Source organism: Topomyia yanbarensis, chromosome 3 (genome assembly GCF_030247195.1).
Source record: "Topomyia yanbarensis strain Yona2022 chromosome 3, ASM3024719v1, whole genome shotgun sequence".
Lineage (NCBI taxonomy): Eukaryota > Metazoa > Arthropoda > Insecta > Diptera > Culicidae > Topomyia > Topomyia yanbarensis.
This window is the reverse complement of record NC_080672.1, coordinates 153,739,624-153,767,260: the sequence shown is the minus strand read 5'-3', so window position 1 is coordinate 153,767,260 and position 27,637 is coordinate 153,739,624. Positions and strand designations below refer to the sequence as shown.

Here is a 27,637-nt window from a genome sequence, read left to right as displayed (position 1 = left end):
GAATAGTCTATCGTTAGTAAGACGATACTTTGTTGTTCGCTAGACATGTCTGCAAGGAGCTGTTTGAAACTACACACTTATAAATAAGTCCAAGTATAGGCTTAGCTAACAATAAGAATATTCGATAGACACATAGAGAATGACACCGGAAGAGTCAAATTGGCCGTCGATCTATAGAGAAGATAATTTGATAACAAAATTAGTTTGTATGGATACTATTTAGTCCTAGTATGTTTTCTACTAAAATTAATACACTTTGAGTCAATTTACAACAATTTCTATCTTGAGAATAACATACATATGAAAGCTGTTGCGATTCCTTGTAAGCAATTGATACCAAACAATTATTCGTTTGTCGCGTTAACTCTAAACATGTTTTGAATTCGTATTGAATGATTCACAATTGTAAAATTCGTCTTTTTGGATAAAAAGATCAACAGGCAACTTTGTTTCAGCCGTGTGGTATACGGTGGTAGCTGAAATCTCACAGTATTTTAGCAAAGAATTGACCCACTGGGTGTCTCTTCCCCATGTCGTACGAGGCGACTAACAGCTGGGCCGTCAAATGGTGAAATAACATCGTACTCACAAGTTTCCTATATCATGCCTTCATGTGAGTCTATCGAAGACATTTGGTCATTAGACCGGCGTCAGCAACCGACAAAGATCAAGGGTCAGGATCCAAAACAGACACTAAAAACTTAGCAGCGCCCAGCCGGCAACGAAATGGCCAAATCGCACTCGATGGCCATCATTCCGGTTGGGTACCCTGCGAACATCCTCAGCCATGAACAGCTGAATGCTACTCGATGCGCGCTGATCGATTGCGTCATGGAGCAGAGCTCAAACAATACGTGACCAAAGTTTAGGAAGTGCACCTACAAAAAAGGGTATCTCAAAATCGCCTGTGTAGACATAGATACAACTAAGTGTCTGCAGGATGCCACAGCTGCGATCAAGCCCTGGGAAGGCACTTCATTGGAGGCCGTTTAAGTGTCGTAGATTTCAAAACAAGCGCTTTACATCGGGTATTTCCCCGACAGCATCGAAAGGTCCGATGGGAGAATCCTCCGCTTGGTGCAGTATCAAAACGACATTTTCTGCACATAATGCTGGAAGGTCGTGAAGACAACTACGGTCGGTAGAGCTCCTGTTGGCGGTAGATGAGGGTGAAATTGATAACCTCCCAACACAACCAGCTGAACTACGTATTCGGAAGGGTTAGAATGTGTCAGTTGAAGAGGGCCCCGGTCTTCGCCGAACGTGGAAGTTCTACACGCAACCGTAAAATAACCTACAGAATAAGTTCTTTTAACTTAAATTTAGGTACTTTCGAGCTGTGCGTCGCTTTCGCACTTATTAATGTTGTCAAAAACAAAACGAGAGATTCGACTCAGTCGAGGTCTTCCGTGCAGTAAGGTACTTTTAAGTTGTTTGGAGTATACTCAAAATTAGGTAAATTCAACTTAAATTTAAGTAAATTTAACTCAAGGTTGAGTTATTATTTTTGCCGTAGTTGAATGGAAACTACCTTCAACACGGTTTACCTAATTTTACCTTTCTGCACGATACCACGAGATTGAGTCAAAAGTACTGAATTTTAGGTAGTTTTTCGGTGGCGTGTAGGCAAGCATGGACTGTAAAAGCTCCTGTGGGTGACCCAACACGGAGCACCTCATCAAAGGAGGCTAGGGCTACTGAAAAAGGCGATGGTTCTCTCACAATTGGCAACAGTGAAACATTGGATGTTATAATGAACACCCACTTTCCTGGGTTGCGAAAGACGAGAATTCGACAGGACTATTGATGCATCAAAGAGACTGGCCTGTCGGATTTTCACACCATCTCTAATTAACTACGGAACCTTACAAATCCCCAGCCCAACATTCTTCCAAGAATTTCTACAAAAATAGGCAGAAAGAATTCTTCCGGATCTACTAAATATCCTGGGATCCAGTCTTATGCTTGGACATACACCTATAAGTTGGAGAGAAGTTAGGATAATATTTATTTCAAAAATAGGTAAAAGAGATTTAACACTACACAAGGCCTTTAGACCTATTAGTTTGATATCAACACTTTTGAAACTGATGGAAAAACTGCTGGCCGCTATATTCGAATGAAGCACTTATCGAAAGTTCCGCTAAACAAGTACCAGTTTGCATATCAAAAGGGTAAATTTACGGAAACAGCCCTACATACCTTAGTGGCACTTATTGAGAAACCCCTCGATTTCAAGTAAATAGCAATTTGCGCTTTTCTTGACGTCGAAGGTGCTTTTGACAATACGTTCTACATATCAATTCACAAGACCCTACCAAAAAGAGGAGTGGAAAATCGATAGAGGACTGGATGCTTGCAATGCTCAGGAGTCGAGAGATCACAGCAACGTTGGAAGATACGAATACCAACACAGGCTGTCCCAGGGAGGCGTGCTATAACCCCTGTTCTGGTCGCTAGTGGTGGACGATCTTCTCAATAATCTGACTGAAATGGGTTTCGAGATTGTTGGATATGCAGATGACGTTGTCCTAATTGTGAGGGGAAAACATGAATCTGTATTAAACGATCGAATTCAATAAGCCCTGAACTTCATCATGACATGGTGTTTCAAAGAGGAACTCAACGTGAACCCTGCAAAAACGGTCATTGTATCGTTCTTCAATAAGCATAAGCATAAGAGATCGCCCGTAGTTGCTACTCCGTTATTGACCAGAACCAAATTAGGTTGCAAAATGTTCATTGGAACAACATGCTTGGGAATAACATGGTGAGCCACATTGTACAATCTATTCTGATCCCTGCATGCTGATCAATACCGACGCCGGCCACGTCCGAATGCAGATCTTCTGGGAAAGGAAGGAATGTTAGTCCGATACATGTTGCTACTAGAGACCGAGGAATCCTCTGCATCTCCACATGTATCACAGGAAGGGGAGAGTTGTTAGTAAGTGTGCCAATAGCGTTATCATGTAATAATTGCTCTGGGCAGCCGGCTGCCGAGAATTTGGGAAATTTATCATTTGTTGTATTAATACGATTATCAAAATAAGCAACTTGAACTCCGGATAGCCGGCTATAAGGAACACTGCTTATATTTTTTAATAATATTCAATCACGCGACAAATTTTTTCGTGGTTTCTATCGTGTCGGTACTGATTTTACCCGGCGATCGTTTGAATAAAATGAGGAATCTTATACAGAAGATTCATCAGACTCTTCATTAGGTGTCGCGGAGTTGGTGGTTTGGAAGAGAATAGGGTCTAGGATTCGCTCCAAGCAAGCGACCTGTAAAGCATATTTTCTTAGGTAGTAATTTAGTTAGTTTTCGAGAACACGATCGCTCGAAAAAGATCTTGTTTAGTTTTTGGTTATTAAACTCTGGGTAGCCGGCTACCGAGAGTATCCTGTTTTCTAAACAAAAGCAATTTCAACTCCACACAGCCAACCGTGGGAGTATTGCCTAGAAAAGCTAATCTTATCTGCGCAATGGGCCGGATCACTATTTATTTCGACATTATTTAGACTAATTTCGCTATTCCTTCCCTATGATATATTTTTGGGTTGCAAACCACCGAGTGACACCACGTTATACAGACAAAGAGCTACGATTCAAATTCAATCCCAGACTTGTTGCCCGAATTCTCCAATGAGACATTAGCTGCTCCTCCAACACTACATGAGATTGAATGTATTGTAGCAAAGTTGAAAAATAGCAAGACTCCTGGAGTGGATGGGATATATTCAGAGTACTTTAAGTATGCCGACGAGCAGACTATTCGCGACCTACATCAACTGCTGTGTAAGGTTTGGGAAACAAATAGGCATCCAGCGGAGTGGAAACAAACAATCATAATTCCTATACCCAAACTAAAGAATCCCAAGTCTGTTGATGATTACAGGCGTATTTGTTTGAGCAGTACTGCCTACAAAATCTACGCAGTTTGGATCTTAGACAAGTTACAACATATAGTGGGACTTATTGGTTTACATCAGGCTGCGTGTCTACCGGAACGTTCCACTATAGATCATCTTTATGTTTTGCAAAGGATTCTACAGGAGAACTGGAATTGTGGCAAACCCCTTCTCTTAATGTCTTTAGATATAGAGAAAGCATTCGATCGGGTCTCACACGTATCGTTACCGGCTATATTGAGAGGTACTTAATCATAGAATTACAATATTCATACATTCAAATTTAGTGTAAGGATGCACCACTGTACTAGTCTGTACGTGCGGCCCCTTGAGACGACGCTTAGGCACTTCAGCATCACTACTCAACAAAAACCAACTATCCCTTCCACTTTTCACTTAGATTCAAGTTGGCGATTCAGCTACGGAAATATTCGTAAACTACGTCACGCGAAAACCGCCCCACATTTATCCCTTCCCAACATATCACTAGCCTCTTTAGCCTCCTCCCCAGTGCGTCATGAATAGTTCTTTTTAGATCATTGAAACATGTTATCTCTCACCCTCGAGTCTACTCCCACTTTGTCACACTTCCTCTCACATAGAAGTGTAACATAATTTTTGAATAGGCCCCAGCCACTCTTTGATAACTCATAATCTCCAAAGATTATCTACAATTCGCCCCACAATCATTGTGTATGTACTGTGCATATTCGCAAGTCAGTCCCTTGGCCAAATGTGTATCCATGGTCATTGTATCTGTTTTGATCATTACAGGTAAAGGTGTTCCCGTCGGGTTTATAAACAGAGTCCTCGAGTGTTTCCAAAGTGAGCAGCAGCAGGTATTGTGGAAAGGACAGTTGACTAGACCCATTACGAGAATGTTGGGAGTAAAGCAGGGTTGTCCTCTCTCTCCCTATATATTCAATTAAATTATGGAAGCGGTGCTGGAATCCGCAGAAGACGAAATTCATGAACTGAGGCTTAACCAACAGGGCGTTTTCAGTTTTCCAATTATATTGGCATTTGCAGACGACCTGCTCATTATTACAGAGTCTAAGGAGAGTGTTGAGCGAATTCTTATGAAGCTGCAGGAGTATTTGAGTTACGTTGGACTAAACTTGAACCGAGATAAATGTAATGTTTTGATTCATCAACCCAAAGGGGATGCTGTTGAAACAATTGTAATATTGGGACAGATTTATGAGACGACTGAGCCACTCAAGTACCTTGGTGCTTACTTCACCTCCATACTAGATCGGCCAATGACCATACGAACAAGATGTCGAATTGCTGTTCGGGTGTCCAAGATGATCTTGGGCTTCTTAAAGAGGTACAAACCTTCCTGGTAGGTCGGAAGGATAATATATGAAACCGTTATTGCACCAGCTATGTTGTATGGTGCGCAAGTGGCTGTACTTACAAAGTATAGTCGACGATCTATACGGGGGTATGAAATCGTTAATGCTATGGCAAAACTCTGTCGGGATACCGAAAGTTTGACCGATAGAAGTTCTGTGACCGGCCTACTTCAGAAGAAACGAATCACAAAAAAGATTCGTATGTATCAGATGCGATGCGGCGACCACGATCTCATCCTCTTCGAGTTGCCTCTCGTTTAAAAGCCGAACGTTTGAGGTCTTGTCGCCCCAGTTTCACATGGATGATTAGGCAAACAATAGATCGGTATGATGACCTTGATTACGACGGTTGGTGCAATTTGGCCGTAGATAAGCGGGAATTCCATAGAAGGCTCCTTAAAATTTACGATAAAGATGAATCCGATAGCAGTGGATGGGGTTAGTATGGAAAGCTATATATTTTCTAGTAATACTTGCAATACGATTAATTACAGAAACCGATCAAGATTAACGGTTATTTTATGTGATGCAGCTTATTCCAAGGTATTGGTGATCTCCGATGTATTGGACCGGAATATTTGATTTAGCGCTTAGCAACATAACTAGAAAATTAAATATGTAGAGGAAAATAATCGCGTTTTATGATATAAGTATTTAGTCTGCGGGTGAAACTGTCTCACCCTCATGTCGTCATTCCCTGGCATATATAAACCCATCCCATGTCTGGGGAAAATTGATAGATATTCTTTCGACACTTCTTGAAAAAGAAGCCCAAGGGTGAGAATTTTGACGTTATAAAAAGCATTATACAACCACTGCCTGATAAACTAAGTCCTTTCCGCCGAACCGACCGCTACTCTAACATTCACAACTCGAACACCCTTTATGAGCCAAATGGTAGACTAGTACCGAAACCATTATCCCCCTAAAACAAAATACACAGTATTAGCAATAAGTTCGATCTCTGCATTTTCTCTGCAGTCTGCGCCTTAGATTTTAAAGCTTTTCAACTCCATATCATGGAGGTGTTCGCTCCTCGTTCAGTAATATAAACAATGTTGATCGGAAAAGCATCCTTGTTAATTTTGGACATATTGCATTTTGCTTGCCCTGATCGCACAAAACGTTGTCCTGACGATTGTCCTCCGATCTAAGAACAAATTGTTACACCTTCATGCCAACCATTTATACTATTTACTATTACTTATAGTACAACAAGAGGCAACTACAGGCACGAATCACAGCAAAACGAACACGCACTGATTGGAAAACCCTGACATCATTGAACCAAAACAGAGCAAAATAAAAAAACAAAGCATAACACAGCACATTAGGTTTGTTCCAGCACCAGTAAACAGCAGTAAACAGGACCGTTTCAGTATTCTGTTCCTCTCTTTTTTCTTCACCGGCAGTGGACTGATAGGAACTAGAAGCAATAAGTGTGAACTGGTACAAACCCATTGATACGAAAATGAAACGTAGAAGTCCTGTGCAAATACAAAATCAAAACAAAACAAAAACAAACAATGTTCATGGTTGATTTATGTGTTGCATCCAGTGATCCCAGTCTACCAAAGTACTACTCACACGCTCATTCAGAACCATTCAAAATTGGGGTTAGGAGTATTCAAATTCCTTAATCGATGGTATCTGTAAATAAATGAGTTTTGAGTTGAGTAAACTCATATTTTGAGTACGCGTCAACGTTTTGGGTGAATAAAATACTTCGAACAAGTGTATGGAGTCGGACGTCGACTCTAAATTAAAGAAACCCTTGCTGTGAAGTAGTAAGTGTCGCCGAGTTTTTCTGGTACTTTGAATCAGTACCTCCCGTCACTACTAGATCTCAGCAAATCTGCAGGCCATCTGAGGACAAAGAAGTTTCCGGGATATATGTCGAGACAGCGCATTAATTCCGAGACTTAGATAAATATGATTTTAAAAACAGATCAATCTTTCTGTAGTTATATTATAAATATAGAACCCAACCCATTTTTTACTATATTTTGATTTTAAGTGAAAAGTACTCAAATTTTGACATTGTTAGCCAAAACTCAAAACTAAGTAAATGTGAAAAACTCACTTTTTGAGTACGAGCACTTTTTATAAAATTGAGTGGCTAGCCACTCACTCTTGAGTTATTCTGAACGAGCGTGTACGGGAATCAACATACTGCTACGAGGGGTTATGTAGAGTGAAATTTCATGATCTAATTGGAATATGATTGGAATATACTCCCTTGTGCATCGTTCCGGAAAATGGCGCGTCGATGTTTCAGCAATCGTGATTTTTTCAATCGTCTCCCGTGGGCTCAAAACACTATTACATCTTCGATTTCCACTGTGCCTCTCAAGAACTCTAACTTAATACACCACATATAATTTTTTTTTCACTTTTAGCTGTTTCAAACACATCTAATTTATATATAAAATGGAACAGCAAAGATTTCGATCATCCACATTTCAGTGATGCCAGTTTTTCGGTCATTGTATCGTTCTTCAATAGAAAAAAAACTGAATTTGGTTCCCCCAACTCTCAGTGAAACTACAATCAACTACGCAGAAGAAGCACGAAACACATAGGTGTTGTCCTACACAAAAAAACTGAATTGGAACTCGCACCTGACATACGCCATTGATAAAGCAACAACAGCACTGTGGGCGTGCAGTAAACTCTTCGGAAAAACTTGGGGTCTGAAACCGAGGTTGGCTTACTGGTCCTACACGACCATCTCCAGATCACGATTAGCTTATTTCTCCATTGTATGGTGGCCCAAAGATAAACAAAAGACCGCCCAAGCTAAACTTACTAAAGTTCAGAGGCTAGTCTGCCTCTCTATCACAGGCGCTATGAAATCAATACCCACTACAGCCATGGAAGCCATGCTTAATTTACTTTCATTGCACAAACATGTTGAGGGAGGCGAGACTTGGCTCTCTGAAAGTGTTAAAGGGTAAACAACTATTTATTGGGAATTTAAATGGTCACCTAAGTATAATAAAGTAACTCAAACTAAACCCTGTCTTGGCTGCAGTTCAAGATAAAATGGAGGCTAAACCGAACTTCGATATCACATATGAGGTCCACATAGTGGATCGTCAGATATGGGATATAGGGGATCTCTTACTTCCTCAAGGTACAATATCATTTTTTACGGATAGTTCTAAAATGGGTGAGCTGATTGGCCCGGGAGTCTACGGACAGTTTTCCAGGCAGAGGTATATGCAATATACACCTGCTCGGAAGTCTATAGGAAACAAAATTACAGACATGACAAAATCGCAATCTTCTTGGACAGCCAAGCAGCACTGTTGGCATTAAGGTCGACGAAATGTGAGTCCAAATTAATCCAGGGATTGCATCATATCTTTACAACTGGCAACTCGGAATAAAATAGTGATATTCTGGGTACATGGCCACCAAGAAATCGATGGTAACGAAGTGGCCGACGAATTTGCCAGACGTGGTTCATCACACACGCTTGTTGGACCAGAGCCAGTTCTAGGTATATCTACATGTGCCATCAAACTAGAACTTTCGGATTGGACAAGATACCAACTACTAAACGATTGGCGTAACGTAGAAGGCGCTCGTCAAGCTAAGAAATTGATACATCCAGATACAACGAGAGCCAAAAAACTAATGGATCGAAAACGAAAAGATTTACGTATAATCACAGGTTTATTTACGGGCTAAGTATCATTCTGTAACTACGAGCCCGAGAACTCGGAACATATTCTCTGCCATTGTGCAGTACTATTTCTACGACGGAAGCGATACTTCGAAAGGCATCTTATGACGCCTCCTGAGGTATGGTATACCTGTCCCTAACGGACAAACAAACAACTCGCTTTCAACTGCATCGGATTCGGGCAATTTGTAACAAGTAGAGCAAACAGGGCAGCCACAAAAAATAACCTAGTGAATAGTGAACCTAGTGAATAGTGAATAAGATAGTGATCGCAGTGGTAAAGTTTCCCCTAACAAAAAAAATTGTAATAATTTCATCAACGAACGCAAATTTACGTCGAAAATACAATTATGGAGCAGTTCTTTACTCAATGCATCATTCCTATGTATTTCCCAATTAGCATGTGCAAATCTTCTTCCAATGCAGCTGAAATTGGTTCAATTTGCCTCACTGGTACCTGCGACGATCCTCTCATGGTCAGCCCTCATCTTCTTTGCGGTTTCCGTTGCAGGAGCGTTTTTAAAACACGTTTAAAAATTGTTACCGTAGCAAAAACTAACTTTCTTCATTACGGTGTTTTAGCTATTCAGAGATGGTGGTTTTCCCGCTTGGTGTAGCATCATTTTCCTCGTGAATGGAAAGAGGCTATGAGAAGGGTTATTATTACAGTACATACTTTTTCCTGCCATCCTAGTGTAAACCGTCACAGGCAGCCTGCTCCACGCCGAAAGTAATTTCTCGCAGTTTTTTTTCATCCTAAGTATGGTAGTTAGGTAGGGGAGTCCAGTAGGGAAACGGGAGAGAAAACACGACGAACGTATACTTTTCTATGCTTACGCGGCTTCACTGCTGCTGTTTTCTGCAGTTTTAATTGGATGGCGTGTCATCGTAGTCATTAACTCAATGAGTAAACATTTGAATAGCAAGGAGTAAATAAAACTTTTTTCCACATACAAATTATTTTCCAACATTGTGTTCCTGGTAACTGCGTTGCAACTGTTTACCATATAGGAGGAAAAGTCATGCGCGTAACTGAGCTAATAATGCTTTGGGCTGTGATCAAATCACGGTAGAACTCATATGCGGTATTGGTAGCTAGTTTTTTTCGTGGGATCAGGAAATTTAAACATGACCATTATCACATTGCGTATTGTAACTATCTCGTCTGCAATTTATAATTTTACAAATGACCTCTTTCCCTTCCTAATGTAATACAGAGTGTTTTTGCCTTTCTCAATATTAAGGTATTGCAATTGCTCTGAAAAAAGACATACACCATTCGATTCAGTTCGTCGAGTTCGGCAAATGTCTGTGTGTATGTATGTGTGTGTATGTATGCGTGTGTATGTGTGTCTGTGTGTGTACGCTGTACGCGAACATAATCTCAGGGGGGTCTTGTCATGCTACGTAGCTGTTTTAAAAGGGAATAACTATCATTTTTATTTTTATTTTAAACTAGCTAATACCCGCCGCGCGTTGCTGCGACTTTCAACGAAATAGGAGGAAAACACAATTTGTTGCGAAGCGCCATTTGGCGGCTAGATAATCCCCAACTAATAGCACACAAACACGCTCCATAACAAATTCCTACTACGTACAAATTTTCACGGCAATCGGTTAAGCCGTTTGGGAGTCTATAAATCATATACATACAAACATTGACTTTTATATAGATAGATTTTGCGGGGACAAGGAGGGTTAGAGTTACCGTCAAGCTACGTAATTACCAGGGGGTATTTCGAAGTTTGTGACGAAATGCTACGATGGTGGAGGGGGGTGTTGAAAATCCCTCAAAAAATGCTACGTCATTTATGGATGGTCCCTTATCGGCCTTTCCTATGATCTACTAGGTGCATTGAAGACGAGTTTGAGAAATTCAAGATTTTTAATTGCTTTTTAAAAAAAATGTGCGCTGTTGGGGTAAAACCGACACCCGTTGGTTAGGCTAAAACCGACACGCTGTTAAGATGGTTGTGTTTACTTGCGATTCATTACAAAAGGCTGGAGATCTTTGTGACACTTCAATTACACCATTAGCACACTATAGTAATAGCTGAAATACACAGAAATACTTTTATTGTGATTATTTCTTATAAGACTCTTTAAAAATCAAAAATTGGAATATTATCAGATTCTATTGAAGCTTTTGCTATTTCTGCAAAAAGCTCATCAAACCGAATTTCTAGTTTTCTCTTGGTTTGTCATACATGAACTTTATCACAGTGAGACAATGATTTTTTGTATACCCCGGTAAATCGTTGATGATCAGAGTCCCGAAACATCAAAGTCTGAGCCAGGCAATTTTGCTGCGAAGTGTGTGTCACTTATAAGTGAATGAATCCTATTAACAGAATGTAGAACCCTTGCAAATTTTCTCTTACGAAATGAAATGACACTGAAGGTTGCAATGATGTGCGTAAAGATTATTCGGAAATACCCATAACAAGAAATAACCCTATAGCATAAAATACTCTTGTTCATACCACTACGCTATCGAACTCTCTTCCCCTCACTAAATGATGAAGCTACAAAAAGCACATGTTTGCATCACACATATTCACACTTTATTACTCACGTATATATCACATTTTTAATAAAAAAGAGGAGAGAAAAAAAATAAAGGGGGTGTCGATTTTACCCCTCTGGGGTGTCGGTTTTATCCGCAGTGCCTACAAAAGGTCACTATGTTTTCCAAGTTTTTCAACCAATAATTTTTAATGAAATTAATTTTTTGAAGCACTGACAAAATTAAGCCTTGTTAGGAATTTTCTGAAGAAGAATTCTGCGTAGAAATTATAATTTTATTGGTTTTGTGGCAACCCAGAAAAAGTGTTAAGCTTAAGGTGTCGGTTTTAACCATAATTCCCCTATGAATGTATTTTACGTCTATAATATCAATTTTTGTAGCTTTCTCGAAGTTTATATATATTTCTGTATTGTTTAAGTCAGTATCAAAGTCTGAAGTAATGTACGATTCAATCACAATTCCTTGACATCATTTTGGCATTTGCCCCTATCCCGATCAGAAATACATAACAGGAATATTCCAAAACTATATCTCGCATTGTTACTTGTTATAAATTTCTGTTATTTTAACTACTAACGAGACCTAGTTTATACCACAATATGTTACAAAAATTGTGTTTTGTTATAATCTAATTATTTCATTCTGATCGGGATGCTATCAATATAGAATTTCCCGGGTGAAATCGAGCAATAGTTATATTAAATTTTTATACCAAATCCGGTTTTGAATATAAAAAAGGGATTGCAGCAATGAACTTATTTACAAACTACAAGCCTTATTTAACTTACTCTAAGCATAAAAAGGATGTTTTTGGGCTATAAAATCAACACAGTATAAAAAATTAAATAATCTATGAAAAAGACTGTTACGCTACAAATTGTTTTTGGCTCTACACAGTGACATACATTAATATACCACAATAAATTTTTTTTCTATAAAACAGATCAAAATGCTTGAAGAAAATTTCATGTTTATGTTTTGTTGACGTGGTAATGTACGCACAAAAAGGCTTTTTGGGATTTTGGACTGTTACGTTACATTGAAAAAAGCGACCGTATACTTTGTCATACAAAAAACTGATGAATATTTTTTTTCGAGCACTCCTTACCAGAGTCGGAAAATGTTTTTTTCATTTGCCAAAATCAGGCGAAACTGACGAAAGACGAAGCTTCTTTCCATACCACTAGCACTTTGCGAAATCGAAAATGAGACAACGGGCTAGGACAAAGCAAGCATGTAGCAGAGCGTTTTCATTATTCTCTCCGCACGCTCGTTTTCGCTTTGAGATTCAGAATGATATTGGTAACTTTGATATTGAACTTACTGCTGGGGAAACGAAAATACACTAGCAATGATATTTATTTGTCGATGCTCGATTCTGTAGATTTGCGAGCTAATGATAGTATTGTAAGACGGAAGCCTGATCGGTGTGCATATTTCTCATTTTAACTATGTTCTAGTTGCATTATTAGATGCACATTGCATTAATTTCATTTAATGAATGAGAATCGCAAATACTGAGCATGCATCAAAACGAAATGGCAACTTCGGATTGTCATAGGAAAACGAAAGTCGCTGCTATTGCTACTCGTTTTCGTAGAATCGAGAGAGGAGGGGACATCGCCTTTATTGATTTATTTTTTCATGCATTTAGCGACGAAAGAGGCAGGGAAAGGACGAAGCTGAATTCTCTGAATTTTGTCGTTCAGTGAATAGGCATGAGAATTTTAGGCTCTGCTCCTTACAGCTACGTTTACTTAACTTCTACTTGAAAAAAATATAACGCGGAAAAAATTACATCTGTTGAATATAGCTATTCTTTTTAGTTTAGCGTTCAATTTTTGCTTGTTTTTACTTGCTAAGAGACAATGTAAAATCGAGCGTGATATTTCCCTACACAGATAAAACATATTATGTAAAATTACACGATTTGTGATGCACATAAAGGGAACGTGACGAATGGCGGAAAAATATGCGAAAGATGAATTTTACACGTCGTCTAATTTGAGTTAAAGTAAATTTACAGGTTTTGACTGAAATTTCAATCGTCGCGTAAATTTCAGCGTATATTATGGAAATGTTAAAACAGCGATGTATAATTATGCAATACACACAGAAACGAAAAAAAAGATAGAACTTTCTTGAGTTATCCAAATTACTAAAAGAAAAAACAGTTGCTTTGTTATAATTTTTATTAATCACATGTTACTGACCGGTTATGTAGAAAGCAAATAATGGTCTACATATAATGTTACAAAAGAGATATTTAGGTGCTTACTTTTACTTGCTGATTTCAACTAAAACCATTTGGACTGGCAAAATAATAACATCAGCTTATCAAATAAGAAAACCTTACATGAAAGATCTATGATAACTTAAAATATCGGTTCAAGTTTACTAAATCTATAACTTTTGTTACTCTGCTTAAATTCCCTCTTCCAAATCCTAACTCGATTTCGCTTAATTTTCTATAGTAGTCTTATTTGTATACATGTCTCGACAATAGTTCAATAACTTTTTGAACAATGCGCTGTTTGTTGCCTACCCTGTAAGCATTCGATTTGGATCCAGATGAAGGTATTATCTTTAAAAAATACTGTTGCAAAAGCTCTAGAAACTTTGATGCTATTTTCAGATACTTAAAGCTGTGCACAAAATGTACACACAGCAGATCTTGCATGGCACAAATGGCATCAGCAGTACCTTCGGAGAGGCGCGCCTGATCAGCGAAAACGTAGTATATTGAAGTATCTTGTCCCATATCTGAAAACAAACAAATACAATGATTATACCACTTGTTTTTTAATCAATCGTTTCTTGTTGAGTAGGATTAATTTGCCGAAAGTAAATATAGAAATGAAAAAAAATGTGCATCATGTTTAGGAAATAAATTAAGTTAAGTGGTCATTATATGCAAATGTACATATAAAGCAAAATAATGTGTCGGGGACAGGGTGTTCAATAGACAAAATGAATAAATGAAGTCATCACATATATGCATCTAGTAATTGAACCTTACCCACAGATACCAGTAGGGGTCCGGCTGAATCCAATTGAATCTCGTCGAGGTGTGTTCCAATCTGCAATTGTATCAATATGTGGGTATTTATGTATATGCTTGAAAGTGTATATGGTCAGATCATACATACCTCCTTTTTGACAATTAGATCGTTGATGTTCTCTCCTACAAGGCAAGCCAAAAACCCAAGTACTTCCATATCACTGCATTCGTTGTCGAGTTTCACAAATTTTCGACCAGCAGTAATAGAGTAATTGATTATCTTTGGTCGCTTCATATCATAATATTTGCGCAAATCATCAACACAAACCCCTGTGGCTTGCGCAAAGTGGTAATTCAATAAACCTCGCCGTCGTAGAACAGGGTATTCCGACAGTAGCTTCTTGATATCCTTAGTTTCAGTTAGTTGATATCTAACAAAACTTTGCGACGATGCAAGAAATTCGTCTGTTAACAATTCCGGTTCATCTCGACGGAGCTTAGACAGTACATCTTTCGCGCATTCCTTCTTCGAACATTTCCAATAGCTCTTCAATGTACCAGCTCGTACGTTTCGTCCTTTATTGGAGGGAGGAATGTTCTCCTGGAATGGTCGAAAGCGATTCAAATACGCGTTGTGGCTGATCATTTTGTGCTTAATAACAACATGGTCCGTCCCGTTCTTATATCCATCATCATCGACCATCTCGAGGCATGAATATTTGGAAAGCAACTGTTTAGCGACTGTTTCCATTACACTTGCCTTTATATCGGTATCAATCGCCCTTAACTGATCAACGATATTGTTGATTAAACTGCTGGTATCACCTTTAGTCATGCGAAGTGCAGCTGGAATCTGGGCATTAGGGTTATTAATTTTAAATTCTTGCAAAGTGTTAAGCTTATTCAAAATATTATCGCTCAGTTTGTTCCAATTAATTTCAAAGCAACGAAATTTCATTTCAGAAGCAGCATGCTTTTTTGTACTTTTTAGTACTTCTACGGATTCTGGTCGCTTTCTTGTCAGGTTATAAGATTGGTTTTCTTCAATCGTAGGATCGTCTGAGTCCTTATCCGATACTTGGTTGACGTTGTCCTCCTGTTCAGTAATCGAATAATCTGTGTCATTTACATGCTGTGATGTGGACGGTTGTTGTAATGAAATATCCTGATCCGTTATTCCTCTAGCTAAAAATCTCTCAATGAGAGGATTTGATACAGATATGGATTGGTTGGGAATAATGGTCATGACGTTTGGATCAATATTGAATGCCTGCAATGTCGACGATTCTGCTCCACCTATAGCGTGCGTGTTCTGGATAGGTGAAACTATTAACTGATCTATAGGCATTTGTTGAAGTTCTGTCAATGGAAGAAAACAAAATTGTATGAAAATGGTTCATATATTTTCGACAAAATTAATAGATTTTCAACTGATTCAAGCTACGGTTACAGTATAGACCAAGCTTTTCGTAGAAGACCAGCCACTGCGTCTAGTATTTTGATCATTCGAGTTAGTAGAAACAGTTTCCAGTTTTTTGCACTTTTTTACTGCAAAATAACTGGAAATATATTTTTGTTATGATCAGGAATCAGAATATATTGGCTCAAATGGCACGTTAGCAACTTAGGATACCTTTGATCAATTATAAATCATAATTAATGAACAAATCGTCATCCAGACGCAAACGAATCTACAGGTAGCATACATTTCGTGAAAGAACATCTTGTTGATTGATTTGACTGATGGATCGAAAATATATATATATATGTTGAATAAAATATTGGGCAGGAAGGACAGGAGTCTAGGGGCTTAACGAGCCCTCCGGCCTTACTACGAGTTGCGAAGTTTTGCTAGGATATGGTGGGGTTTGGATTGGACTCTGCTAAACCTCTAAAAAGCCATAACTCCGAAAGCATTTTCGACGAAGCGAGTCTGTGCCGATTCTGCTAAGATATTAAGATTCCAATAATCTAAGATCTTAGCAATGAAAGCACTCTAGCCCAACCGGAGTACCAACCGACACATCAGGATCGACGCCAGTAACATCCTCATTATGGCATGCTAGCCATGGTAAACGACAACTGACAGGACACGGATCACGAATCGGACGGCGACATTGGGCTGACAGGCGTGTGCTGTTCTACACCCTGTGTAAGGAAGGAATCGCCGGACCGACCTCGACACCCTACCGGGTAGCTCGCGAGTAGGCTAGATCCACCGCTGGAGATTAGACCGAGTAGACAGAGCGAGGAGCTAAATGGCTCACAGAAACGTACATCGATACCGAGAGCAATTTACCGCCTGAGAATGCACGGTAGGGTAGTTTCGCAGGCGCGGACTACCCGACAGAATCTTGATGAAAAGGGGAGCTAATTGGTTCACAAAACATACACCAGTACCGAGAGAAATTCCATTGCCAGGGAACTCTCAGTCGGAGTAGAGTAATATCCGAGTCAATCTCGATAAAGCTGGGAGCTAAATGTCTCAAGGAAGCGGATATCGGTGTCGGGGGAAATTCCTCCGTCGGGGAACTATCGGTCGAAGTAGGGTGAGTTCACCGTTGGCGACTATCCAAGTAGATCGTGATAAGGCCGGGAACTGAATGATTCACGGAAACATGGCTCAAGAAATCAGCACCTACACCTAAACGGCTCACGGGGACGAGAGCTAAACGGCAACGTAATAGAGGGAGACAAAAAGCGAAAGAAGAGTCGAGAGTTAAATCAAAGTTCATAGGTCGAGCCACTCCATGAACCAAGTGAGGATCCGATATAGAGCAGAAGAAAGAGGTGCGAGGAAAGCACAACGATCCCCCCACGAAGTAGTACCTTGCCGTAGTTCCGTGGGGAAGAAGGGCACGCGCCCGAAGACACTGTTGTTGCCGAAGGAAAGGACCCAACAGGGAGTATCGTTGTAGGTCGGAAGGAGAAACAGCAAAAGCAGAAGGGCAGCAGAAGAGGAAAGGAAAACCTAGCTCGTCAGAAGGCGACAATAAGAGAAGCCGTGCTCGTCAGGGCCAATAATGCCATGACGTATGCAGCGCTGCTCAAGAAGGTCAGAGAGGACCTAGATGTGAGGGATGTGGAGGAAAACCCAAAAAGGCGACATGCTCTTCGAGTTGAAGAAGGACTAGCAGCTTGATCTTGCAGGAGACTAATACCAAATCAACAGGTGAAAAGGCAGAATTTAAAACATTAACCTTTACAGGGTTCTATCACATTCGCCCGAATGACATTCGCCCGAAAGTCATTTACCCGAATGACGTTCGCCCGAAAACCATTTACCAGAATGGACTATTTACCCGAATGTCATTAACCCGAATGGACCATTTACCCGAATGCCATCAACCCGAATGGACCACTCGCCCGAATGTCATTAACCCGAATACCACATTCACTCAAGCAGGGGTTGATTCCTTCTTTAAATATGAGCAGTTCTTTGAGTTTGTATACCAAATATCCCTCGCAATCAAACCGGTGATCCACTCGTTTGCCCGGTTTACTCACACTTAGGGATTGATTCCTTCTTTTAAACATGAGTCGCTCTTTTCCCACAATTAGGGTTTGATTGCTTCTTTCAAACATGACAAATCCTTGAATTTGTATGCCAAATAAGTTTGCAAAGAAACTGTTGATCCACTCGTCTGCCCGGTATACTCAAACATAAGGGTTGATTCTTTCAAAACAAGAGCAATTTCTTGAATCTATATACCAAATAGCTCTCTACGTAATATTGGATTTCGAGACAGGATGATTCTTCCACCTAATTCACGGATGATTCTTCCATCTAAACCAAAGTTTTTTCAGAAAAAAATTTTGAGGTGTTCAAATAATTGTACTCACATTTTCATAGTTTGCTTGCATTTAATTCAATATAAACACAATTTTTTTAACCTGACAAATGCTCCAATCTTCCAAATCACTAACGTTGTCGATTATACAATTATTTTTCACTTCTTGCCTAATATGCTTAACAAACATTCGACTACACATCATTATATTCTTTTTTTTATTGTTTTGTATACATACACTATAGTTCCTACATCCATAGTTCGGCGGATACTCAAACGGTAGTACACACTTATTCTTTGATAGTGATTGCAACAGAAACCGTTTGTACACAAATTTGAGTAAACTTTGTGTAGCACCGGGTAATGTCAAGTTTTGAAACGAAAGATATTTTTCTTACACACACTGAAATCATGATTTTTATGTCAGTTATCAGTGATAATAGCGTAGTGTCTTTGTTGCAATGAGTAGCTGAGGATACCCGAATATAATTTTACAATAGCATTTACCCTACAAACAATCATAAAACAATAAATATTATAGTTATTACTGTTTCAACTTTGTTTGAGTTCTTGCAGTAGATTTGCAATAAAATTTCATATAACAATCAATTTTAAGGTTCAGCAGAAAACTGATACAGTAAATTCACATTAAATTTTACTGCATGAAGAAAAATAAATGTATGAATGCATGAAGAGAAATAGATTTTTTTAATGGTAAGATATAACCACCCCCCTTTTTTACTGTAAAAGTTGTTTTGACATTGAAATTTACTGTAGAAATGATGAAGTTTGTTTTTGCCTTTCTCAATAGAAAGGTATTGCAATTGCTCTGAAAACCGACTTTTTAACGGAGGCCCGAGTGACATATACCATTCGATTCAGTTCGTCGAGTTCGGCAAATGTCTGTGTGTGTATGTATGTGTGTATGTATGTATGTGTGTGTGTGTATGTGTGTGTGTATGTGACCAAAAATGTCACTCATTTTTCTCAGAGATGGATGAACCGATTTTGACAAACTTAGTCTCAAATGAAAGGTGCAACATTCCCATAGGCTGCTATTGAATTTCTAATGGATCCGACTTCCGGTTCCGGAATTACAGGGTGATAAGTACGAACACGCAGAAAATGTCGATTTTAATAAATTCTGCAATGAATGTATAAAGGTGAAAAATTTTCCAAAATATGACCACAACTGCTTCGATTTGTAGTATTAGGTCACTAACATCCATTCAAAGTCTATTTGGCCACATTGGCCACCATCCTCGGTTCCGGAAGCCCCGGCGGAAGTATCTAAATTCAGAATAACAGTCACATCGGTTTCTCGGAGATGGCTAGACCGATTCGACTAAACTTGGCCTCAAATGAAAGGTATTGCGTCCCCGTAAATGGCTATTTAATTTCATCCCGATCCGACTTCCGGTTCCGGAGTTACAGGTTGTGGCGTGCGATCACATAGCAAATTGTGATTCAAACCGATACTCCGATGAAAGCAAAAAAGGTAAAAATTTCGCTAAAATGTCTCTCAAACAACTTAAATTTGCTGTTCTAGGTCACCGACGGCCAACCAAACTTTCGTTGACTACATTAACCACCATAGACGGTTCCGGAAGTGCCCGGGAAAAGCGGCCATCTTTCAAAATTTACGAACTCACATCAGTTTCCCGGAAATGGTTGGGCCAATTTTCACAAACTTAGTCCCAAATGATAGCTATAATATCCCCATAGATGTCTATAAAATTTCGTACGGATCGCTTATATGGTTCCGGAAATATAGACTAAACCGTCCGGTCACATATGAAATTCCCATATAAGCCGGAACTCAAATTTTTTTTTCAAAGGGGGGACCCCATGAAATTTCAGAAATCGAATTCGTATTTTTGATGCCAAACATCTTTAAAATGCATGAAACGTCGAGATTTTATGTTATCTCGAAAAAATTTTTTTTTGTAAAAATCGACTTTTTGGGACTTTGCCGATTTCGCACCTTTTTTCAGTTCAATATTACCGTGGCTGTTTTTTTTCAAAATTTTAGAACTCGAACTCTTTTAATGAATATAAACAACGCACACATTCTCGTGATTCATGATTGAGAAAGGCACAATTGCACCGCTAGGTGGATTAAAATAGGTTTTTTATTGTAGCCTAAGTAGAATTTACTCTAAATTATTGTAAAATTACTGTCACAGTGAAAAACATGGTTTTGTTATTGTACATTTCAATTCAGGTAAGCGTCTAAATTATACCCATTTTCATTACATAAAACCTGCAAAACACATATATGTTGTACTCAGAGATGCCAGATGTGAAGATTTGTCTTCATTTTGAAGACATTTGAAATTTTGTGAAGACGTGTTTTTCATTTTGAAGACAAATTTATTCGGATGTCTGGTTGATTTCTGGCAGAAATCGATAACCGATTCAGAATACTGGCCATTGAACCCAAATGAAGATTTGAAAAAGATAGCTTCTATCCTTGGTTGTATTTATTATCGGGTATTTGATACCAAGTCAAACCATTCCAGGACAGGACTTCCGAGTGGATTCAGTATGGATTCCAGCTCAAATGCATCAACCGTTTGAGTCGGAATCGGTTGTTTCCTTTGAGCCAGATTTCATATTGAATCCATTCAGGATTTCGAACCGGTTCCAGAATGGATTTGATGGATAGTTAAGATAAGTTGGTGTGGCAGCGCTAGTGTTTTAACGTATATTCATTCAAAAGTTTACACAAATTTTATTAACATATCTGTTCGATCATGGATGTCTGTTCTCTATGATTCAAGGGCAAAAGGTATCAAGTAATGGATTTGCTGTTTAAGGCTAGATAATGGAGTTGAATTAAAAAACAAAAATTTCATTCGATTGTTTTTTTATGAAACTATGTTGAAAACTTATTCGTTTTATATCACAATTTTATTTGCCTTTTGATTTCGTATGCCGATCGTTTACCAGATAGGACCATTTGAAATGTTAGTGTAGAAATCATTCCCATCAAGCAGCGATGCCAGATTTTATTTTACAGACTTTTGATAGTCTCCTACAGATGTGGCTAGCAATCTACAGACTTTTAAAAGGGGAAAATTGTTTAGTAAAATTGCACTATAATAACTGTATTTGAATACAAGTGATTCCTTCACAATAGTATTCGAATTTCAATCTAATTTTAAAGCAATACTCTAGTGTTACAAGGATTTACACAACCGTCTACAGACTTTCCAGACATTTTAATAGTTCTTCTACAGATGTTTCCCAAACACATGTGGCATCGCTGCCATCAAGATAATTTCAGTTTGCACGGCAAAAATTTTTTACCCATTTTATGTATTCAAATTGCCAATTTTCGGCAGTTATTCGAGCTGTCAAAAAATGGGTACTTTTTTGTTTCTAACAATGGGTACTTTTTATCCATTTCACAACCACTCGATGAGGTAATGCCAATGGATATATATATATATATATATATATATATATATATATATATATATATATATATATATATATATATATATATATATATATATATATATATATATATATATATATATATATATATATATATACATATATATATATATATATATATATATATATGTATATATATATATATATATATATATATATATATATATATATATATATATATATATATATATATATATATATATATATATATATATATATATATATATATATATATATATATATATATATATATATATATATATATATATATATATATATATATATATATATATATATATATATATATATATAGAGAGAGTTAACCTGCAAATTATGGATCGTGGAGAAACCTGCAAATTGTCGGTTCGTAGCCGAAACCGTAGCAGAATCGGAACATTTCGGCAATGCTCTGAAAACGACGACAGTTTAAACTACTGAGGATGATGCAAATATGACCCAGTTCGGTAGTTTTGACTGCTTTGAAAGCCAAAAACAATATTCTAATCAATGACAGGTCTTATTTAGTTTTGTGGCATTAGAACATCCTTATCGTGAATCGGTGCTTCTTCAGTTTTATAATATCATTTTTTAAATTCAATTCAATTCTATTTTCAATATTTTTCATTCTGGAGCGATTTTCAAGAATGGGTATTTTTTACGCATTTTGTTGTAACTGTTCTGCGAAAAATAATGGATAAAACGTACCCAGGTTGACGTACAAGGTCTGTACTCATTAATGAGTACAAGTTGTTTACCCATTAAATGGGTTATTCCACTTCTATTGAAAATTGGCAATTTTCTACGCATTAATGGATATTTTAATTTATCGGCATAGTCTGAGATGGGTACACTGAAAAAACTTAACACATTAACATTATGTGGAAATCTATTGAATTGTTTCAATCCACAAACACATGAAACGCACGCGGTTGCCACTTGAATATCCATTCGAGTGTGGGAAATATGGTTTTCAAATGAAATTCATGCGAACATGGTGTGAAAAGCACATTAACATCATAAGAAATATCATTGACTAACATTTCCAAATGAATTACACGTGAATAAAACTTCGTTTTACTTATAGATTTCATTGGCAGGAGAATCGGTGAAATCAATTGTTTTACATGCACTACATGTTTTTCATACTAAAGTCATGTGGAAAGTTCAAACTTTGCGACTCAATAGCACGGCAATGAATATTCAATGGATAAATAAACACCCCATGAGAAGCTTTTTAATGGATTTTCATGTAAAATTCAAAGGGATGCACATGAAAGTGATGTTTAAGTGCATATGGTTCTATCGTGTCGATTATTTCCAGTGTATATTCAGCGATGCCAGATGTGAACACAAGTCTTGAAGACATTTGAAAGGTTGTGAAGACAGATTTTCCATTTTGGAGCCTGACTGATTTTTGGCAGAATTCTGGATTAAAATATAAAGCCGATTGAGAATCTTGGACATTTTTTAAGAAATGTGAAGACATTTTTTTTAAGAAATGTTAAGACATTTTTAAAAAATACCTGGTATCCCTGATTAAATTATTCTTAAATATATAAAAAAAATGTTTGAACGTGTTTAGCTGGAAATGAGCCAGAAGTCTGGTTGATTCTAGTTAGTATTAGGCAATCCATGAGACATTCCTTATCAGCTGATTATTTCTTCTGACGTAACTCGGGTGGGTGCGACGTCCGACAAAATCGCCGATTCGATCCAACATCAAACGAATCGAGCTATCGATGTATAATCGTTGGACGGGTTTTTTCTGTTCGCAGGAGCAAACTTGTTGACAAAACCCCTCGTTGAATTGTCAAACAAATGTCGTGATGGATTGCCTTAAGGGCCATTCATATACCACGTATTCCAAAAAAACCTTCAGTTTTGACATCCTTCTCCCCCTACATCGACAAGCGTGGACATTTCATGTACTCCTACCACCCCCCCTCCTCTCCCCACAATATCCACGTGGACTTTCCCGAGATTTTTCTCAAGTAATATCATTTCGATTTCAGGTATTCATATTGTGTTGGACTGTTTTGAAAATTGCTGTAACCTGAAGCATCGAATTAAAAAATAGTTCAAACTTTGTAGGTTTGCTGAGACATTTGTAAAAATTACAAGCATTAAAAATTGTATGCCTAAAAGACGCTTTTTTGCAATACACAACATTTAAGTAAACTATGAACTTCAATTGGCTTATGTAAAATCAACAACATTATTTAAAACTCTAAAATAGTTGAAAACGATATAGAGGATTGAATCAAGTTTTTTCGAGAGCATTTAGCCCGGTGTTGATTTCCACTGATTTTGTGACACCATGCCATGCTGTTACGGGCTCTTTAAGCGTTACAGTTTTGGAATGATTTGAAGGGAAACATCAAACGCTTAAACCTATGATGACACAAATTTGTTTTATGACCTTATTAAGAAAAAAATATATAAGTATGAGTCCCATGAAATATTTCTATACCCCCCCCCCCTTCCACCCCCCTCATCATGGACAAGCGTGGGCTTTTTCGTACCCTCTACCCCTCCCCCAAGTTGTCCACGTGGTATAAGGATGATCCCTACCCAGTAAAGTTCAGCCGGAAATGAACTGGAATTCTGGCTGGTTCCAGTTCGAATTCCGGCTCCAATGATACAACAAATTCTAGTTGCAATCGGTTGTGTCACTGGAGCCGGGATGCGAACTGGAACCAGACGGAATTCCGGTTCATTTCCGGCTGAGCTAAACTGGGTAATTCCGACTCGTGACACCCGATTCTAACTACACGCAGTACTTTATTCAGTCATCGATAGCATACTTTTCTATCTGCCTCTACCCAGTTAAGTTCAGCCAGAAAATGAGCTGGAATTCTGGATGGTTCTAATTCGTATTCCGGCTCCAGTAATACAACCGATTCTTGTTAGAATCGGTTGTGTTACTGGATCTGAAATACTATCTAGAACCAGCCAGAATTCCGGTTCATTTCCGACTGAATTTTACTGGGTCCTTTCTTCTGTTGTCAATTTTATGCATTGAACTTATTCGGTCTTTCCACTCATTGAATGCTTACTAGAAGTATATGCTAGAAAATGCATAAAAATCACACGAGAATAAAAGAAAAGGGAATATAAAGTATGTTAACTCTGCATATTTTTGTTTCTCAGTGTAGAATTGGTTGTGTTGCTGGAGGCTAAATCGAACCAGAACCAGCCAACATTCCGGCTCATTTGCCGACTGAATTTTACTGGGTTGGATAGTATCTTTATTTTTGGCTCATTATTGGGTTAAAATTGAAAAAGCGTGTATGTGCCAGTCTGACAGACACAAAAAAACGTCAGAAACTGGTTTAAGCAAAGACTTTCACTTTAAAATTATTTATTATTTTAAACCTTTTAAACTTAGCACTAGTGATTAATGAATTACCGCAAAAGTGTAGTGCATACTAAAAAAGTATGTGGATGTTAGATGCCTTGCACACCTCCACTCTTAAACTTAATTTAAACTGATGTTTCAACTAACGGATATCATATTACAAATTGGACTAGTTCACATTTTCAATTTACATGCACATATTTAGAATTCATTTAATGTACATATGCACCATGAATTGATCAATCGAAATGCCGAATTGTATAAGAAAAACATCCGTCTTTTGCGACATGATGACGCCATGACCCACTCTAATAGTGATACGTTTTATCAATGTTTTGATATAGTTTTTCTCTGGGGCTTGATGACTACTAGTAATGCATAGTCTAATTGAAGTTTAAGAGATTTACAGAATGTATACATGGTAATGGTTTTCTGGTAATTATCTTGGTGTTTAGATAGAGTAAGTTGGCACATAAAGTAATTTCAAATGATGTGATTTGTCCAATCCTAACCAAGCTTTCTCGAATTGAATACTTTGTAGCAAATTCATATTAGCAGTAGACTATGCGGATTTATAAATAGTTTATCAACGACATACCTTGTTCTTTTCTTAGTGTTTGTGTATCGTTAGCATAAAATCCTTCAGGAGTCCAGATCTCTTCGAATTCCAATAACATCAGTAGTTCTTTGTTGAACGCAGATAATGCTATATCACAGGATAGCTCGCACCCATCGCTCGCAAGCACAATGTTACGGAATGGTCGTTGAAATTTTTTGGTTGCTGAAATATAATTTGTTAATGCGTTCCTCTTATCGACAATGTCTGGCAAAAATAATTACCTTCTTCAATTAAGCTGTTGATGGTACCATTAGCAAAGACTACGTGTCTTGCTTGACGTGACGAATCGCATATTTTATATGGTGTTATTGACATTTTGAGTTCTAAATATTTTGTTCCGGGATCGGCGGAATCGAGTGCTTAATAAAAAGATACATTTTATTGTTCTCCATAAATAAAGTCAAAGGGGCTCGGTCAATGAATTCTTCAAGTGGTGAACTGACAAGTTTTTCGCTTTCTTCATAGGTTGGATTTATTTCCATAAGCCCTCGTTCATGAATATCAACAGCAATAAGTTCGCTTCCGAACATTGTAATACTTTCATGTTTTGGGTTGAAAACTAACAATTTGATTTTCAAAACATAAAAACATTCTCCATACTCATCATGGCGCAAGAAAAGGCAGTCTCCTACTGAATACGTATATCCCATAAATGTACCTTTCTCGACGAATACATTTCTAGAATCATCTAGCCTGATGGCGTGCAATGCGTTTTGAAGAGACTTCGGTACGTTCGAAATATTGTCTACAAATTTTTCCAATAGAAAGTTGTTTCTGAAACGTTCGGTTTGCGTATTTAAAAGACCCTGGTAATACTGATATTGTTCACTACAAAATTTAACAACGTTCTTAAAGTTTATAGTGGTCCTAAGACAGCGTTTGAAAAAGCAATGCTTTCTTTCGCAGAAAAGTGTGCAGTACGATATTATCGGTCCCATCCATAACATGTAACGAGGATAATGAAGAGTGTAATGATGTTTAGGTCTTAGCGGCACTTTAAAATGAGTTGTTCTCAGCTCTAGATATTCTCTGAGATCCGTTGCCAAAATTTTGATCTGGATGCTTGACAGTAATGGAGACGTTATGACATCAGTTATTTTCTTGATTAGAAGAAGCATAATAATTTGTGGATTGTTGTAATTTATGTCAGGTTTGTTCAGGAATATGAAAGGGATAATCTGTATGAGATGCCACACATCACATGCCTTAGCTTTTATATTGCCTGTTTTTCGTGTGAAATTGAATACTATTTGTGTGCTTATATTAAGTTGTTTGAACAGATTGTTCACCCTTCCTTCCAGATAACACCTAGAAACGGTACCGGTTGCCACGATGGTTTTGAAAATAAGAAAGAGATCATAATTTACCCACCCTTCGAAAAGGTCATGAGCAACACAAGGTACAGCACCCAAATCAAACATCTCAAAATATTTTAACTCGTTGAAAATACAACTTCGTTTCACACCACGATACGGAATTTGAGTAGGATTACATTCAATAGTCTTCAAGTCTTGCCTGTTCAACTCTGGAGTCCTTGAGATTGCTATCTCGTAAGGATTGCTTCGAAACGAGTCTAATGTAGTGTAGCATGTGCGACAAAAGTATGAGTTTTTTGAAAAATTTTCTGATAAGCCTGCTAGTTGATGAGCACCCAAATTATCATTCATGGTGGCAAAAACTGAACCGTACACTCTTTCATTGTCACCACCACCATGTATCACAATCCCCTCATGCTCTAATTCTTTTAAATCTTCGATCAACCTGCGAAATATAGTGCTAGTTCCAAAGTACGTAAAATCTTTGTTTTTGCAAATTGAAACAAGGTGTACGTTATCGGTAAGACATCGCAAGTGAGGTGAGAGGTTTCCGAGCACCATGTACACCAGAAGTAGCTTGTATCGAGATGTAGCATTTC

At 37.9% G+C, this 27,637-nt stretch overlaps 2 protein-coding genes across 4 annotated transcripts in view; one reads left to right on the top strand and one right to left on the bottom strand.

Annotated features, from left to right (window-relative positions):
- The window catches only part of LOC131689180 (LIM/homeobox protein Lhx8-like), a 426,496-nt gene that overhangs the window by 108,531 nt on the left and 290,328 nt on the right, over positions 1 to 27,637 (top strand). The window lies entirely within an intron of this gene.
- On the bottom strand, positions 13,652 to 26,761 carry LOC131689178 (uncharacterized). Its single transcript, XM_058974085.1, has 4 exons — positions 25,702 to 26,761; positions 14,641 to 15,851; positions 14,511 to 14,571; positions 13,652 to 14,254 (listed from the first exon to the last, which is right to left on the bottom strand). Exons 1-4 carry the CDS (start codon positions 25,778 to 25,780, stop codon positions 13,971 to 13,973), a joined length of 1,635 nt encoding a protein of 544 aa, XP_058830068.1. The 5' UTR covers positions 25,781 to 26,761; the 3' UTR covers positions 13,652 to 13,970.

Excerpts from the sequence above, each read along its gene's own strand:
- LOC131689178 (XM_058974085.1), bottom strand. The coding sequence starts at position 25,780 with ATGTTATTGGAATTCGAAGAGATCTGGACTCCTGAAGGATTTTATGCT. Across the intron at positions 15,852-25,701 it reads AACACTAAGAAAAGAACAAG|AACTTCAACAAATGCCTATA; the intron begins GTATGTCGTTGA and ends TTCCATTGACAG. Across the intron at positions 14,255-14,510 it reads ACCCCTACTGGTATCTGTGG|ATATGGGACAAGATACTTCA; the intron begins GTAAGGTTCAAT and ends GTTTGTTTTCAG.